General features: G+C 40.7%; 1 protein-coding gene across 4 annotated transcripts in view; it reads right to left on the reverse strand.

The window, feature by feature from the left end:
- Nucleotides 1-541: 541 nt before the first annotated feature.
- Nucleotides 542-17978, reverse strand: part of LOC118113587 (growth factor receptor-bound protein 10) — a 67582-nt gene continuing 50145 nt past the window's right edge. For 3 of the 4 annotated variants that reach the window (XM_035163439.2, XM_035163438.1, XM_047340789.1), the window contains 12 exons: nt 16492-16648; nt 11189-11304; nt 10648-10722; nt 8568-8705; nt 8173-8283; nt 7780-7878; nt 7459-7536; nt 7257-7373; nt 6601-6667; nt 6422-6509; nt 5924-6017; nt 542-5500 (listed from right to left, as the gene is read on the reverse strand). In XM_035163439.2, the coding sequence (XP_035019330.1) occupies nt 5354-5500; nt 5924-6017; nt 6422-6509; nt 6601-6667; nt 7257-7373; nt 7459-7536; nt 7780-7878; nt 8173-8283; nt 8568-8705; nt 10648-10722; nt 11189-11304; nt 16492-16648 (1287 nt within the window). In that variant the 3' untranslated portion in view covers nt 542-5353. The remainder of the gene's footprint in view (nt 5501-5923; nt 6018-6421; nt 6510-6600; nt 6668-7256; nt 7374-7458; nt 7537-7779; nt 7879-8172; nt 8284-8567; nt 8706-10647; nt 10723-11188; nt 11305-16491; nt 16649-17978) is intronic. The other variant, XM_035163440.1, reaches the window with a different exon arrangement.

A 17978-nucleotide genomic window follows, 5' to 3' on the forward strand; every position in this document is an offset into this window, starting at 1 on the left:
TCAAAGCCTTGAAATCTTACTCTTTTTGCATGACTGATAATCCAAAGGGTGTGACACACAAATGGTGTCAAGGGGTCAGTTCTCAGTGTGGCCAGTCTTCTACTGCAGGGACCTGATTTCATCTGTATCAGCATTCTCATGTCATATAATGAATTATTTTAAGAATTCATTGGCAACATGGTTCCATGTTTTCCTAAACTAATTAATTACTGTGACTTAAAATACTTTTTCAATTCACTCCGTTTTTATAAGTCCTTGAACTCGTTGTGATATTACTCCATCTAGTGGCGGAATTCAGCATTACTCTATAAATTGAATTCCAGCAGAATTTAATGTACAATAGTAAACTGAGAAGTTTGTATTTGGCCCAGGAAAGGACCTGGAATTTAGAATGTGTTTTTCAGATCATGGACACACATGGAAACACACAAAACTGATAACCGTTGCCATGACGAGCACGGAACAGATAGTGTATTACACTCTCTTCCTTTCTTGTTGGTAGATGTTTCAAAGGTTACTCTCAATAATGACAAACAAAGGCTTTTTATATCAATGTATTAATGTTTTATTCTAATTACAATAAACAGAATATATCAGTCCCTTATTTGTACAAAAATACCTGAAAAGGTTACAATTATGATTTATAAGCCATTCAACTATGTACAGATTGAAGCAAAGCACATTATGAATACAGGACCTCTCTCTTACAAAAAAGAGATAAGTTACTGTTTTCTTTTTGCATTCCCTGAAATACGTAATAGTTTATATTTCTATATGTATACATATAGAAATATGTGTACATATGCATACATATATACACATATTATATATATATACACATATATACATATATATTTACTTTACTCATTTGTACAGCCATGGTATCTTGCATTGTGACAATGTTATGAAAATGCAAAAGAGCCAAGATGAAAACCGATCAATCCAACTTTGCAGGATTGGGGCCAATTTGCGTTCGATTTTAAAACTCAACTGAAACTGCAGCAGAAAAAACGAGCATCCACTCTCAAGCACCTTTTCGCCAGAGTTTTTGAGTGTGAATGGTCCCATCTGAAGCATTGCTTTATCTGACATTTGGCCTAAACGTCAGGCCTGGTTTATGCAGAGAAAGAGAAGTCACCAGAGGCACCATCTGTGGTTACATGTCACCTGGCTACCAAAACTGTTGGTTCTTTTATTTACACAGTCTAAATGTGCACTTGATCATCTCCACAATACACAGCCTAATATGATTAAATGGACCAGATTAGGCTAAATCGATGCATGAAAAATTAGCTTGTGTTTTTTAGATTGAAAACTGAGGCTTAATAGCTAAATCAGCTCAGGTAGTCAGGCAAGTAGTTTAGGCTTTTTTTTCTTCTTAAATGAACAGCTTAAACAATAATATTAAAAAAACACTGTTAAACTAAATGTACTCTTTTTTTAAGCACTGGATCTACTCAATTTTGCTGCAAGGATATTTTTCAAGTAATCACAACTAGCAGATGGGTGGTGCACATAATGGAGAAAAGTTAACAACTCGCAGCTCAATGAAACTACAATATTCACGAGTCATCATCATCCTGTACATAAACGTCCTCGAGACCTGATGGACCAGTAGTTTTTAACATGCTCTTAATCAACCCTGAGCAACCCAGTTACATTCATCTCTGTTAAGTGTAAAAAAATGTGGAAGTCCAAATCACCTGATTCATTAGTCCATGTATCCACTATTTGAATTTATTTCCTGCCTTTTGCATTGAGAGCAACTAAGATCCAGCAACTATCTTCTTTGCGAACACTGACTCCACCGTACAACACGTGACCCGTCCCTCACCTTAACCTCAGCTACCGTTCACATCAGTCAGAAAAAATAAGCAATATTGGGAATTTAAGAAGGGGAGCAAAGTGGGTGGAGTGAATCTGAATCTTGGGGGGGACTGTAGATTAATACTAACATCAACATTTCAGTGAGAACCTATTCAGCAATCCAATCCAGATTACAATGAATAATCAACATCTCAGATATGAGAAAGAATCCCTACACAATACACATTCATGCAAAAGATCAAAACTACCTGCTAATTTAAGTTTCTTCACTCTGAGATCAACGCTGTGACCCAGCTGACCGTGTTGCTCTGATGTGGTTTGGTTAGTTCCCTGTTCATTGCAGTTATAAGGGTATAAATTAACACAGAGGAAATTGTGACAATGCCTTATTATATATATTTTGTTGTGGATTCTTTCAATTATAACTAATAGTATTTTAAGATGCTTTAACTTGAATGAAAGGGGCTTTTTCCTACATCTAAATCTCTACAATTCTTTCCTCAGTAAAAGGCATTTCAACAGTGAATTATGAGCATGTTGAGGTTTACTTGACCCAGTTTCCCAAAACATCTGTTGTTTTGTTACTTTAATTCATATCTATGGTCACCTAAAGTCGGTGATGGGAAGAAAATGTGAGGCTTTATTTAATATAAACTGGTTGGAATTCTTAAAAGAAGATATATTTTATAGATTGGGTGAAAAAAAGAAACATAAAAAGGGTTTGAAAAAATATCTTAGTCACTATTAATGCTTTGGGAAGCTCAAGTAATTTTGTTATCAATTTCACAACATTCGGGCTGTCATATATTGGAATGACAATGTTAATACTATGGATGCAAGTGTGCTTTAAAAAAAACATTGTGTTGATGATGACAAAATTTCTGAATAATCAAAACTTTAAAAAAAAGAAAAAAAGAAAAAAAATACTCCATAGTTGCTAGGTCATTACAGTAATAAAAATAATAAAATAATAAATCACACTGGTCAATCATTTCATGGTAACAACAGAAAACAGTACAGAACAGCGCTGAGAAAAAGAAATCTAAAATTTTCAAGTAATCACATCCAGATAAATAAATACATTTTGCTGCAACAATACTTTAAAAATGATTGAGTCATTGCATCTTAGATGGTGACCACGCAAAGTGTCGATATAGTGCGGCTATTCTGCATCTCAGATGGTCACCTTAAAAAAACCTGCAGGTAAATAAAAGATGGCTGCTTTCAAGGGAGTGATGAGAAATTTCAGGCGAAGAAACGGAAAAACAAAAAATGCCGTTTGTCTTAAGACATTGGAGGAAGAGGGATTCTGAACCCAATTCACCAGGAGAGACTCAAGTGACCACGATTAGTTTAAATAGCTTCCCCGAGGTTTGAGATGGCAGAGATCTGTGCTGAAATCCGTATTCTGAAACTGACTAAGAGTTGTCTACCCTCTGCCCTCAGTCTGATGCTCTCTTTACTGTCTTTTAAAAAACACAGCATGCACTGCGAGTCAGTAAACTCAAATGTAGAGACGTGGGTTAATAGGTCCTGTGAGAGTTTTGCACTATGAAGCCTAAATGTTCCAGCTTCACACTAGAGAAATGTGGGTTTCCTGTCTTTATTCAAGAGTGTGGTCTTTCAGCTTGAGAGCAGGGCATCAAGGATCAATACACCTGACATTCTATTGGTTTGGGAATTTTGACAGACATGTTGGACAAAAAAACTCCAAAAACCAGAGAGCAGATTGTTCACGTACGCACAGAAACGGCACAGGAGCTAAAGCTGGAGAGCAGGAAATCGGAGTGCAAGCACTGGGTTTTTGAGTGAAAGCGTTACAACATCTGAATGTGAAATCAACAAGTCCTGCTCTCAAACTGAATAAGGAAAAAAAACATAAGACATTGAGACTGGGTGAAACGGGCAGAGAGGAAACGTGAGGCAGCGATCATTCTGTTTTCATAATTCTGATATGTGACAAACTTCTCTCTCTTCAGATTTTTTCATTCAAACAGGTGGTGTGCAGTAGGCAGTGTGTGTGTGTGTGTGTGTGATACAGTTTGTTCACAGGCAGGTAAAGGCCGCATCGTGCGACGTGTAATGCACAGAGTCAACTGTCAGTGTGGAGTCAGAGCCACCGAAACCACGATGGACACCTTCTCTCTGACTCCCGGCAGGTAGGAGGTGATCGTGCTGCATCGTGTGTCCGCCGTATCTCCCGGCTGAAGTAGTTTGGCAAAGAACAACGGAAGATTGTGTTTCCTTTCATTTGCTGACTGTTACGTGTTAAATGCCAGTGATTACCCTTCCCTGTGCTGTAGCATGGAGAGAAAAAACGATGTTCTCCGCTGTCCCACTTTATCTGATGCAACAGGTAGCTTTATGTAGGCCTGCAATTGCCTGTAGGGAGAGACAATGGATACAACTACTACATATGGCTTCTTTTGAAAAACTCATCCTGGATACAGTTGTTTTAATACTCGTAATATTACCCTGAATGACACCATGGTTCGATTTATGCTCTTTTTGTGAGAGTCGCCTGGGAATAAGACGCGTGCAGTAGAATAACAAGTGCAGATTTACCCCATTGTAGCTTATATAGAGAATAGAGGGTTTGCAAATATCCAGACTGCAAAAAAATGTATATGAAACAATGAATAAAGATGAATTTGATGACAAGACATACGCGTATCAACGAGAAAAGAAACCCTGTGTTTTCATAGATGAGAAAATGAATTTCTGAGAGGATGAATAATGCAGTCTTGTCCACTATAAAAATACGTTGTTCTAATAGTTCCAGATTTTTACGTAGCCATTTTTTCTCCAGGTACTTTGACCTGACAAACTTCTGATACAGCGACACTCTTTCTGACGCCTCGGAACCTCATCCACGTTTAATTGTGGACCTTGCGTGCCTACAACACTAGAGGGCGGCGGCATCGTCTCACAGTTAAGTCAAGGTCATGCACTGTCAAAGGCCACTCCCAGTTCGATGCGTGCAAAACAATCACCTCTCCATCTGCAGCTTATTCTCTCGAAGGACGTGTGATGAAAAGTTTGCGGGGAGAAGTGTTTATTCTCAGGAGAGCAGAGTGGTCCTAACCAAAGCTCGACTTGTCCTGCTGATTGTCCAGTTGAAGGGAAATACAGACTTCGCTTCAAAACATCCAGGTAGGATTTGGGGTCCAAGCTTATTGACGACTGTGGAAAGTGAGACCGTGGATTTTGCAACAGCGCTGACACAAATGGCAGTGTTCATTTCCCCTACGCCCTCTCTTCACGACCGAGGGACAGCTTGGGCGAGTTTGCGAGTCCGACTCCTCAAACATCCATGCAAACTAAAAAGAAATCCAACAAGTCAGCAGTCTCTGGCGGACTCACGACAATATAAAACAACGACAATGAAACATCAGTCAATTCACCAGCTTCTTATAAAGATAAAAAAAACAAAAAGAACCGCCCGACACCACGATTCCTTTTGTTTTGCTTGTTTTAGGCAGAGTCAGGTCAGGTGATGGGGGCGGGGTCAGAGGATCTGAAGATGTCATAAGGCCACGGCGGTGCACGGGTGTTTGAGTTTACAAGGCAGCACTCCTCTGTTGAGCTGGTAGAACTCTACCAGCTGAATCAGGTCGGTGAATTTGGTGGCGCTGTCGTCAAGGCTGAAGAAGCTCTGGCCGTCCTCTTCACACTGGCGGTGGCAGGGGGTCCGGGTGAGAGCGAGCAGGGTCACAGCAGGGGGCAACAGGAGAGAAAGGACAAGGTGAAAAAAAGACCACAGCTAGGGTTTTGCACGTCTGCACTTTTTTAGCGACCAATATTATTATGATCGCATCAAGCTAGACTTTTTTATTCAAATTTAAACTTAAATGATCAAAGTTTGGTCTTAATTTTTTGCTTTGTGGGATACGCACAAGGACACAACAAAAAAAATGGAGATTATTAGCAAAGGTGTTGAGTTAATGAGATGCAACCTGTGAGGGAGTAAAACCTTTTTTGATCAACACAACAGTCAAAGTCCCTTTTACCGTCTTCCCTAAAAAAAAAAAGATTACCACAAACTGTAGAAAACAAAAGTATTTCTGAAAATTATCAAACACATTGAGATTCATACCGGTAGTATCTGGAAATGTTTGAATTTCTGGTGATGGCACAACGTGAGCACAAACGCCTTGGGGTTACTCTGACTGACTCTCAGCAGAAACAACCTATACAACAAGGCAGAGGAGGAACATGGTGAGAAAAACATTCAGCTGCACCAAAAAATACTTCAACTGTTGTTTCCTCGTGTGTTTGTTCGCCAGCAGGATTACACAAAAACATTTTTGTGTAGATCTGGATCAGATTTTCCCACACTTTCTTTAGCATTTCTTTAAAAGGCGTTTTTCAAGATTATCCTTGATTTCTCAGAGAAAATTTCATGGATCTTGCTCTTGATTTAAGGACTGATATTTATGAGAGTGTGACATTTGGTGCAGATCTAAATAAAAATCAGGATCTAATGAATGATATAAACATTAATTATTAATGGACCTCGGTGCCTCTACTTGGTGCATGTGTAGTTGTCAGTGTGATCAAAATTGAGGGATTAGGAAAAGTGCAGCTCACTCACCCATCTACTTGTCCCTGCTGGTGGATAATGCGATGGGATTCTTCTCTGGATATCCTGCCATGAAACCACAGCTGTGCTATGTGGATAACTGCAGAGAGAGGGGAAAATATATTAAAATCTGTCAAATTATCTGAACTGAAAAGAGGTTAACAACCAACACAAAGTGTGGTAGAACTTACCTGAGCTTAGTGAGGAGTGGTGCAGTGGACTGTGGGAGCCTAATATGTTCATTCGTTGACTCCTCTTCTGAGAGAGATGCCACACAGAGACAACACAACAGGGGTTATTTCATGATCTGGTATCTTACATCAGAAAGAATTTTTCTAACACACACACACACACACACACACACACACACACACACACACACACACACACACACACACACACACACACACACACACACACACACACACACACACACACACACACACACACACACACACATCTCGAAATGTAAAAAGAGCAGGTCAGATGTTATTAATGTAGAACAAAAATATTTTCTATGGTATTCATCTATGATTCCTTTATATTTAAGTTTCAAAAGCATCTACATACCTTAAATTAATTATATTGACTTAATTGTGTGTGAGTGTAAATTCAGATTCATTAGACATAATCTGCCAATTTTGCCATCAGCCCTTCAGCTTTATCAGCTTTGTGAAAAGACAAACAACATTTGTCAGGTCTAAGTAAATGAAAAAAATCAACACTGGAACAATACTCTGTATGAATATTTGAGCAAAAATAAACGGTGCCATCTGTCGAGATGTTTCTCAGGTCTGCCTGCAGCATTGTTGACAGAGTTGAGATAAAAACTGAGGCTGTGTCTCACCCTCCACGCGTGTCCCTCCTCCATGGCAGCACTCTGGGCCTCCACAGGGTTGTCGATCACCCTGCCTATCCTCCCTGAGAAATCCATGGCCACGAGGGAGTTCTCCGACACACTCCGCTAGGGGGCAACAGAAATACACCAGTCAGACGTCAGTGTTTCAAAGTAATGTTATGAGCTGAAAATGAAGGAAATGGAAACTTACCACAGGAGCTGAGAAGTGTGAAATTAAGGTTTTTCTTTGTTGAGGAATCTTGTAATTCTGATACAATCCAATCCCATACTGTGAAGGAATGAGGGAACACAACGGTCAACAGACATTATAAAAACCCTTAATAAAATACAAAAAACAGTTTTCAACAGCAAAACAAATGCACAAGAAAGAAAGATGGAAAGAGAAAAATAAAGAAAAATGGAAAGGAAACAATATCCTTTCTAACCAAAGCTACACTAATTGGTATAGAATAAAAAAGCTGTTTATTTATTGTTGGAGTTATTTACTTGTTGTTACTTTTGAGACAGTTACCTTAAAGAGTCGGAAGGCGGTCATCCAACAGGTCCTTCCCTGCTCGTCCTCGGCACACAGCATCCTCAAGTCTTTCAACTCCCCTCGAGCTTTGTTGGGCTGCAGCAGAACATTTTTCAGATTCAGAACAGAGATAAAAACCTACTTATCACATGATATTGTATAATTTGTCACCACTGCCACCATTATCATCTTCATCAATAAACTCAAAAGGATGATGAGAAAAACCTCACTATTCAGAAATACAGCAGTAAACCAGAGGCTCTCATTTATTAAGTACAAGCCAGTGGCCTTTTTGTGAGACTCTGAGCTGCACAGGATGTCAATCATGACTCAGCTCACAATGTTTCATGAGGAATCGGCTTCATCTCAGCACTTTGATCTGCGACTCACCTTGATACAGAAGCCGTAGTCTGTGGGCGCACCGTGATACTTTTTGCCTGTGATGACAGTGAACATGTTGCTTTCTTCTAAGTCTGCAAGTAACTGTAGATGTCTGGGCTCCTGGAGACAGAAATAATTAATAAGTCAGAGCATCGCAGAGAGACACAGCCCGGAGGCACGCTGAAAGACACAGACCACCATCAATAACAGCCATGTTTCTTTGACGGTAATTACATTTTATCAGGAATATTTACTACATTACTATAAAAATGTATTTAGTACATGCATGAGTTCTATAATGATAGGATAAAGACTGTAATTATAAAGCAATAATGTAGTTTTTATGTCAAGGATAGGTACAATTAGATTTATTCTGTCAGCTGAAGATGAAAAGATGCCGTTACCTTTGAGGCTCCTTTTGTCGAGCAGTAGAGCCCTGAGCGCCGCAGGAACATGTAAACTTTCTTCCACGACTTCCTCCCCACCTCCTTCACGTACAGATACCCCTGGATCTCTGGACAGCTACTGGTCGCGAGGAAGTTCTGAAAGATGGAGCAACAAAGACATGACGCATAACATTTTGGATTTGTTCGCTCTAATAATGCTGCCTGTCAAGGACTCTCTGCCTCGGGAGGATCACATCTGAAGCCTGTACGCTCCCTTTCACCTGGAATTGCTTTTTCTTGTCAAAGAATAAACTGTCACCCCGGGTTTCCTGCATCAGTCAGACTGACGGCTGATAATTGAGACGACTGGCAGGTTTTTGGCTTCTTACACACCACAGCAGTGACCAACACTGAGATCAGACATTATGCGAGAGTCTGAAACACCAGCTGTGCACAGTAGAAGAAGGCTGACAGGATCCGGACACACTTTCATATGTATCTACATTAGGGCTGCAACAATTATCAATTAATTGATCAGTAATCACTACTGAATTCATTGCCAACTATTTTGATAATCGATTAATTGGTTTGAGGGTTTTTCTAATGAATAAAGTCAAAATGTCAGCTTCTTGAATGTGATTTTTTTTTCCTGGTTTCTTTGCTCTTCGAATGAGAGTAAAGTGAATATCTTTGGTTTGTGGACAGAACAAGACATTTGAAGAAGGAGATCTTGGTGTTCGGGAAACACAGATACATTTTTTTTTACCATGTATGGACTAAACAACTTAATCACCATAATAATGGATAGATTAATTTACAATGAAAATGATAAATAATTGCAGCATAGATAAGTCGATAAGTATAGGGGTTATGTTTTGAGGTGGACCTGTAATTAGTTTCTGAAGACATTTTTCTATTTTAAGGATGAAAAAGAAAAAAGCATGTAAACTAAAAGTGTCACGCAATATGCAACCACAGTACACTCTCAGTCGACATACAGTACATTCTTATTGGGGACCCTTAAAGCTTAATTGTCTTGAGGATGTCTGAAGTATTTTGGATTTTGCGGGTTTCATGCCTCACAAAAAAATATCACCATGAAGTTGTAGGTTATGTTATTCGAGCTGAATTGGAACTTGTGGTAACCAGTTCCAGAGGACGCTTAAAACATCTCCAGCACATTTTCCCAGTGTTTTGGAAACAGCCTCACAATGGACCTCATCATGCATTTTCCTAGAGCTCATTCCAGCAGTTTTACTTTTCAGCCTCTACACCTTGTGGCTTTGCATTGACATATGGTTCTTGCGTAACGGCAAACATCGGCAACACCTGCTCGGGCTCGGGTCATAAAACATCTCGGTTTGGACAGCACTCTAATTGAGTGCAAAGATCTTGTGTTTAGAAGAAGTCAAACACTGGGGATTCCTGACAAAATTTTGGCTCCCCCCCATCATCCCCATTCATTTATTGACTCCTCTACGTAGAGCACAACGGAGCGAACCGTCTATGTGATCAGCCGGGGGGAGTTAAAAGCTTTCTGTGAGTGGCAAGGATGAAGGGATGGATTCCCCTTGTGGTTGTGCCTCTGACAGCTCCATTACATGATACAGGAGAGAGCCAGACTGCATGTAAACCCTCCATCCATTAAGACCAAAGCTCTTCAAAGTCTCCACAATCTTTTTTTGTCTGCTCTCCTCCTGGACTTTTTTTCTTCTTGCATGTTTTGAGAAATACGGCCTACTTGGCCCGGGAGCGGTCTGTGAGGCGGAGAAGTGGCTTGACACACGTTGAAGAATGTGCACTGTGCAAACACACGGTAGGCAGGTGAAGAATAGCATGTTCTATTACTGACTGACTAATTCCATCCATCAGAAGTGTCGGACCTGCGGTGCATGTGCCGAGACAGTCGTGTGTCAACAGGGGATCAACAGTAGTTATTACTGCAGGCTCTGACGAGACAGGCTGTCTCAGGGTCAGAGGTGAGGTATGTCTGCTTGATTGTACAGTATGTAACGGGTGCTGACTCTAACATGAACCGAGCGGTGTGTGTGTCAGACACAGAAGAAAGTGTGTCTGTATTTGTGTGTGTTCCATGTACCTGAAGGAGCTGGGATGGTGGAATCGAACGATTGCTTTCCTGGCACCACGCGACCATGTGCTCCGGGAAAAACGTCTGGTGGAAGAAGAAGACGGCGGCATTAGAGACAGACGGAGACGATCAGCCAGCGTGGCGATAATTACAGGGTGTAGAAATTTCGTGACAGAAGAAGAAGCGTCAGGCAAATGTCACTACTACAATCAGCTGTCATAATATATCACAAGGATAATGAACGAGCAGAGGCTTTTTTTTGTTGAGGAACATGCCTGTCATTTCATCTCTGAAGCAAGACGTCACTTATTAAGAGCAAACAAATACCATTAGCAAGCGTTTACGTAAAAATCTCAGCCGTCATAAACTATTCTTCTAGTAGTCGCAACTTTAAAGTTTTTGTTTAGAATGATCAAAAAACGACAAAACCTAAATCCACAGGGAGCTATTGCCCCAGGTTTAATTTGCAGGCTATAGGTGTTGCATATTTCAACAAGAGGACGTCAGGAGTGACATGAATGTTAAGAAACGTCTTAGCAGCAGCAATTACCAAGGGGTTTCTGAAGAATTCATATTTGGCATAGTTCTTCCTGAAGAGGAACCTACTGTCGCTGCTCATGAAGGCCTGGACCTGAACCACCAGCTCATGGTCTTCTAGACAGCGCTCTGAGGCGAGACGGGAAAAAAGAGAAGGAGAAAGATTATTTCAACTGTGAATTATGATTATCGGGCAGGCTAATGTAATAATAGTAAAAAAAAAAAAATTATTATCATTGTAAGCTCTGCGTACCCTGAAATTAGCAGGGCTGCTCTTCTTTGGTGCATTAAAACAAACATAAATAAACCAACACATAATAAAATAAACAGTATGGACCTAAATATACTCTGATATGGAAATAAATATGTTATTGCCAATGCGGATACAAAATGATTGCACATAACAATAATATAAGATAGACGGGTGTATATTAATATCTGAAAAAGTATTAGAATAAAGAATAAAGTTTTCATGGTAATATAGTTATTCATTTTAATATTAAAAACACCGTTTTTTTTTTACAGTGGAAATCTCTAATGACCTGTGCAGATATCATAATTTGAGGGGGGAAAAAATCTGTTAACACCATTTCTCATGAGCCAGAAACCAGAAAGTTGAAGAAAAAACAACCACCACCTTGATGTATTTTAAGCACCAGCAATCTTCTATATGATTAAAGGCTTTTCTTTATAAAGTTAATATATAATTTTAGGCGATACTGAATTCAGCGTAAAAAAGAAAGTGGTTAATGTGCCTCAACGGCTGCAAAACTTTGCTGGCTTTCATTTAAACTGCTCGGTGGCCTGGAAGGATCTTTTAAATTGCAGACTGGTTTCAATGGTTTGTGCTCATCAAACCAGCTGTGACGGATGATCAGACCGAGGCCGCACTCTGTGGATGTGAATGGAAGGAGGATGTGATTCAGCTCAAAGTGTGTCCGTGAATAAATGTGGTCAGGGGTCCCGGTGATTTATATTCCCTGAGTGCGATGCAGAAACCGGACGTGAATCAGTGGATTCCAACTGCCTTACAAGTTTTTCTTTAATAAAAAAGACATAATTTTCTTTCCCCGGTAGATTTAATTACAGTTTAACAAACTTTTGCACCACCTCTATGGTCTGACACCTCGCTCTGATGTGAAAACTGAGAACTTCTGACAACATTGTCTAGTTTCATGTGCCCCCTCATTCTTCCTCTCTATTCTCCTGTGTCACAATCTCCCAAACACTGTCACGACTCTTCTTCTCCTCCCTCCCTTCATCCTGTCGTCTGTCTGATGAGTCACTCATGTTCGTGACAGTGACTCACCCCGGCAACACTACCTCACTGTCCCGGAGTTGTTAACCTTTTTTCACGCTGACAAGTCGAGGTCAGTGTCACTTATCTCAAAGGGGCCATTTCATCCCATTCGGCGTGGGCAGCGGTGTACGGGAATAGGCCTCTCTATTCAAACACACTATTGTTCGGGGTCTCTCTCAAACGGCTATTCTCGTCTACCACCCGACCACATGTGCACACATTAAGTGTCACGGCACATGTGCAGTGCAGACCTACAGTCTGTGCGCGCACGCACGCACGCACACACACACGCCCGCCACACACACACACACACACACGAGGAGGATTCTCAAGAACTGACTCATCTCATACTGTAAAAGAAATAAAACAATAAACTCAAATGAGTAAACACACTTATTCCCAAACACATTTCTGGTTTTCCAGTGGGTCACTCAACATATACAGACTACTATAAAACGGTCAACACTTAATGGAGAAGGAATTTACATTTACAACAAGCTACTTTTGAGAATTATTGGAAAGATCCAGCAAAAAGAGAACTGACAGAGCTATAAACCAGATCATTGGTCAGAAAAACTTAATTACTGTAATAAATATACATATATATCTGTACAATACTACTATATACACAGGAATAACAAAAACAATATGAGGAATTCTATTGTTTTTTCCCCATATCTTTATTCAGGTGTGGTGTTTCAGTTTGAGAGCAGGACTTTCAGGTTCAGATTTTATAAGGCTTTAACATAATTCCCTGTGCTTGCACTCTAATAGCCCCTGCTTTGCTCTGCTTGCGCTCAAACTGTGCCCCTGCATTCAGACATTTTGTTGCTTGGACAGATTGCGCTCCAGCTCCAGCTCTTCTCCTGGCGCTCATGCTGCTTCTGCTTCTGTGCATGTGTGAAAACATCTGTTCTTGAATTAGTTTCTTCTGCTTTTTGAACTCAATTCACCAACCAATAGAATGCCAGGTGTAGTGTTGACAAAGTTTTAGTTTTACCTCTTTGAGTGTTCTGTAAGGGTGGTTTCTTTAACCGGTTTTAAGCACTCCCATCCTTTACGACTTTATCATAACACCGACTTCCCGTCGGTGTGCACAAATGATAAATAATGACACATTTTATGGCTCAGAAGTCCAGCTCATCGAGAGTGGGAGAATTTCATTTATCAATGCCACACCTGCCACTGTATTGGTTGGGGAAATCAAAGCGGAGAAGAGAAATCCGAGAGCATAATCTGAGTGCAAGCGTACAACCAATCTAAGCACAATCAGGGGCTATTTGAGTGTGTCCACAAGGGTTTTGAGGGGGAGCATTTCAACAAGTCTTTGAAACTAAAAGACCACTCTTTTGAATAAAGGTTGGGGGGAAAAAAATATTTTCGTCCTTTCACACACACACACACACACACACACACACACACACACACACACACACACACACACACACACACACACACACACACACACACACACACACACACACACACACACACACACACACACACACACACACACACACCTCTTTAATTTGAACTACTGTTTCATCACATCTAATTTACTGAAATTCCTTAACATAAAACATGATGAGCAGTTCTTCCAGACCTGAACGGAATATGGTTTCAGTACAGGTGAGCCAGAATGGAATAAGAGCTATAATAGAATAGAGCTACTCTGAGCCAAAAATGATGTCACTCACAACGAGTCAGCTTAACTGTATTTGGCAGCATGGCGTTGGCAGCGCTGATGAGAAATGTAATCAGATCTTGATGGATTGTGAAATATTAGGTTAGAGCCGTGGGACCTGTTCTTTGAATAATGTATTATATATATATATATATATATATATATAGAGTATATAAAGTTTGCCCGCATGGCGGCGCAGCAGCTTGTGTGTGTGTGTGGATGTGACTGTAAATCCAAGAGAAAAACAGACACTACACCTGCACGAGTTGTCTGGTTGAAAAGGCAGAAACGAAGACTTTTCATATGTTTTTCTTTTCCTCTCTTGATTTCACTACAAGGCACACTGCGCTATATAAAACCTACACCCCCCTCCTCTCCCACATCTGTTAAACTGTACAGACATGAGCGTGGAGCACAGGCTCAACTTGTATTCCATAAGTGCTTTATAATCGCCCTCTCCTCAGGGGGAGGTTGGGTTTTTCTAACGTTCAGCTGCCCACAGCTTTCCAAATTTACTGCGATGGTGCCAAGTCTAACACAACATCACCCTGACAGAAACGCAAAGCCCTTTTCCTTCTTAATGTGGCAACTTGTCAAAACTCCCTGATTGAGCAGGAGGTTTTATCCCCGTTGTTTACTTTTTACAGTATTTCCTTGTGTCATTTTTACGCCTCCCTTGGCACTGATAGATATAAAAAATTGAAATCTTGACAAAAAAGTGCCACGCTCAGTTAGCTAAATATACATGTGCCTTTAGTCCACTTAATATGAAGGATTTGCTGTGTAACATGTCGTCCCTCCCATCCTCCCTTCTTCCCTAAACTGAAATTTTAAATCCTCCACCACTATATTATTCCACTTTCCTGAGAAGGTCGCGCCGTCTTCATTCAAACCTTTTTACAGAGTCCAGAGTTTGGTGCAGCGAGGAGCTTCTTTTTTCAGGAGAGTGAACCTAAAGAACCTCGACTATGAAAAATATCCTTTAAAACTCCACATCAATTATCTCCATCACCTCTCTGCCGTGTCATTTATATTACCCGATCGATAACATTACACCGACGCTGATACTGAGAGGAGTGCAAGTCGTCAAAAGGGTTTTGTTACAGTTACATCAGTGCAGCTCCGAATCCATAACCTTCAGTTATCACCTGCTTTTCCTTTAGTTTCTCATGTGCCGGCTTCCACTGTGAGTCCTTCATGTCGTTCCACTTGAAAAAAGCCACCGTAACATAATATTCTGCATAACAATCTGTCTTCACAGGTGACTCAACTGGAGCAGAACTGTACTGGATCTTTAGCCTGACAGAGTTCCAAATATTAGTGATAGATGTCGAATGTCATATATGATCCTCTCTCTTGCTTTCACTATCCGCCTCACAAACCACCAACACTAAAACCACCAACACCAAATTACTGTGCAATGCTTGGAAAAGTCTAAAAACAACCAAATGTATCAATGGCTGTGTTTGTTTAATTTATGAGATGGGACCGATGGGAGATTATCTGCTGGTGAGGATTGCTACACTTTGGAAAGGCCGTCTCTGATTACTTCCATGGAACGACTTCAGGAAACCGGAATCATCTTTCATTGATTCACCCAATTAGCATCGGCCGTCTTGAAGTTTGGGATTATTTATCATCAGCGACCTCTTCAAGCAGCGACAGGTCCATCTCATGAAATGACTGCACAGTTAGCTCACACATCTCAACTTTCAGCCGCCTCTTCACTGCTGAATCAGAAAATCATTGGTCTGTCAGTCCTAAAGCAACTCTGACCTCACATGCAATGCATTATTTATCTCCACCACTTTCGGTTTCGCACACAAGCTGATCAATACCTTTCACCTACATTGTCTTTTTTTCAGGGACAAGCAGCTCAGTGTGTGTGTGTGTGTGTGTGTGTGTGTGTGTGTGTGTGTGTGTGCGTGCGTGTGTGTGTGTGTGTCCGCCTCAGTTCATCATGAGATAGCGCTCTCCTGCCTCTCTCTCTCTACTTCTACAGCAACCTTTCACACAGCCACTGTGTTGCACTTGACTAGATCACTGAACATTGCGCTCCGTTCGTGCATATGCTGTATAGTATGCACATGCACTCATGCTTGAAAACATGCCTGCGTGAGAATGTGCGGCTGGGCCGTGTGTACCCAGTATGCGAGCACGAACGTATGCATTCCTACGAGCGAATACACCTGCGTGTGCCAGTGACTGCGCCGCGTAGCTCGGCCCACCCACAAGACCGCAAGCATCTGTGTGGACGAGTGGGAGAGTGAGTGTCCGTTCATGTGTGTTCATGTGGGCTTCTGTGTGTATGCGAACAGTGTCTGCCCCTTACCTAGTCCTAGCAGCGGGTGGTGTTCAACAAGTGCCCAACTGTTGTCATCCACACAATGGCTTTTATAAACCAGGAGCTGGCACAGGTCCCTGGCTGTCATGTCGGCCGGGATCTCCACCACTTTACACATGCCGTCTTCACTGAAGATCTTCACAATCTGTGGGTAGAAAACACACCAGAGTTCAGCTATCATGAATCGAGGTCATTTGAATGGAGTTTGGTAAATGAAAAAACAGAGCAGATAATAAAAAAGACGTCGAAGTAACAAAATGAACAACAGTAATTCTCTTTTCCAGTTGAATGAAATAGAATTAAAATAAAACATTTAAAATGAGAATTTTTAGATTTTTATGGTCGCCCTGCAGGGAACACTGAGTTGTGATAAAGTTGTTTAACACAAACCATTTCTGAAAACTCGGCCTAATAGGTGGGTGATGCCGGCAATTTTCCTCCAACACTAGAACAGTATTTATCGTATATAGCACCCCATACACTATAGCATACGCAGCCCTGTGATTATGGCACACAATAGAAAAAGCACGGACTGCGCAGCAATTGTGGCGTTAGAAATCACAGACAAGCATCACTTAAAGCAACTTGTTGGTGTGATACAGCAGCAAATATACTGTGGTGTATAACAAGCATCTGCTGGTGAGCAGAGAAGCAGCCAAATGGGTGGAATCTGTAGTTTAACGGGGATGAAAGCATAGTGTTTCCAATTCTAGCTTATAACGTACACAAGTATCTAGTGATATGACCATTGAAAATCTCAACTTCAACTTAATAATGTTGAAATCGAGCCAGTAATACAATAATAAACAGAATGAATATCAGAAGGAATATGTTTTTTGAAGTACAACTGATTGAGTTATTTACAATTTATAAAAAAATGTCTGTTTTAATTTTGTTTCCATTATTACTCACTTCAACACATAAATTAACTCTGAAGCAAATATGTAACTGTTTATATGTGTATATACAGTATAATGCGTATAGTGTACAAGCTGCTGAAACATGTGTCTACGATCTGTACAAGATGCATTTACAGCCGGACATTCTTATTTATCAGCATATACTGTAGATAAGCTTCCCGTTATTATATTCAGCCTGTGATCCAGTTGATAAAATCCAAACAGTCCTAAATTTACGTCCACTTAGTGTATCCACACTTTGGCTTTTCACAAGGAAACCAGTCACACTCACAGGATACATAACTCAATTGCCCACAGAGAAAACTAGAGCAGCCTACTTAACCTGCAGAGGAATCCAGCCTTGTTAGCCTACACATAAATCCAGCCTACTGGCTTACACATGTAATGTGTGCATATGCTTCCCACATAATATATCATATAGAGAAGACGCAGCCCGTACAGCATCAGTTTGCCCAAACCGAGCATGACGCGCTCCATCCATCCAAAAATGCTCAGGGAAGAAGAAAGCGAAGGGAACCGTAATCATTCAAAGCTACTGACGTATTTGACTAACAC

This window comes from Hippoglossus stenolepis, chromosome 8 (assembly GCF_022539355.2).
Source record: "Hippoglossus stenolepis isolate QCI-W04-F060 chromosome 8, HSTE1.2, whole genome shotgun sequence".
NCBI lineage: Eukaryota > Metazoa > Chordata > Actinopteri > Pleuronectiformes > Pleuronectidae > Hippoglossus > Hippoglossus stenolepis.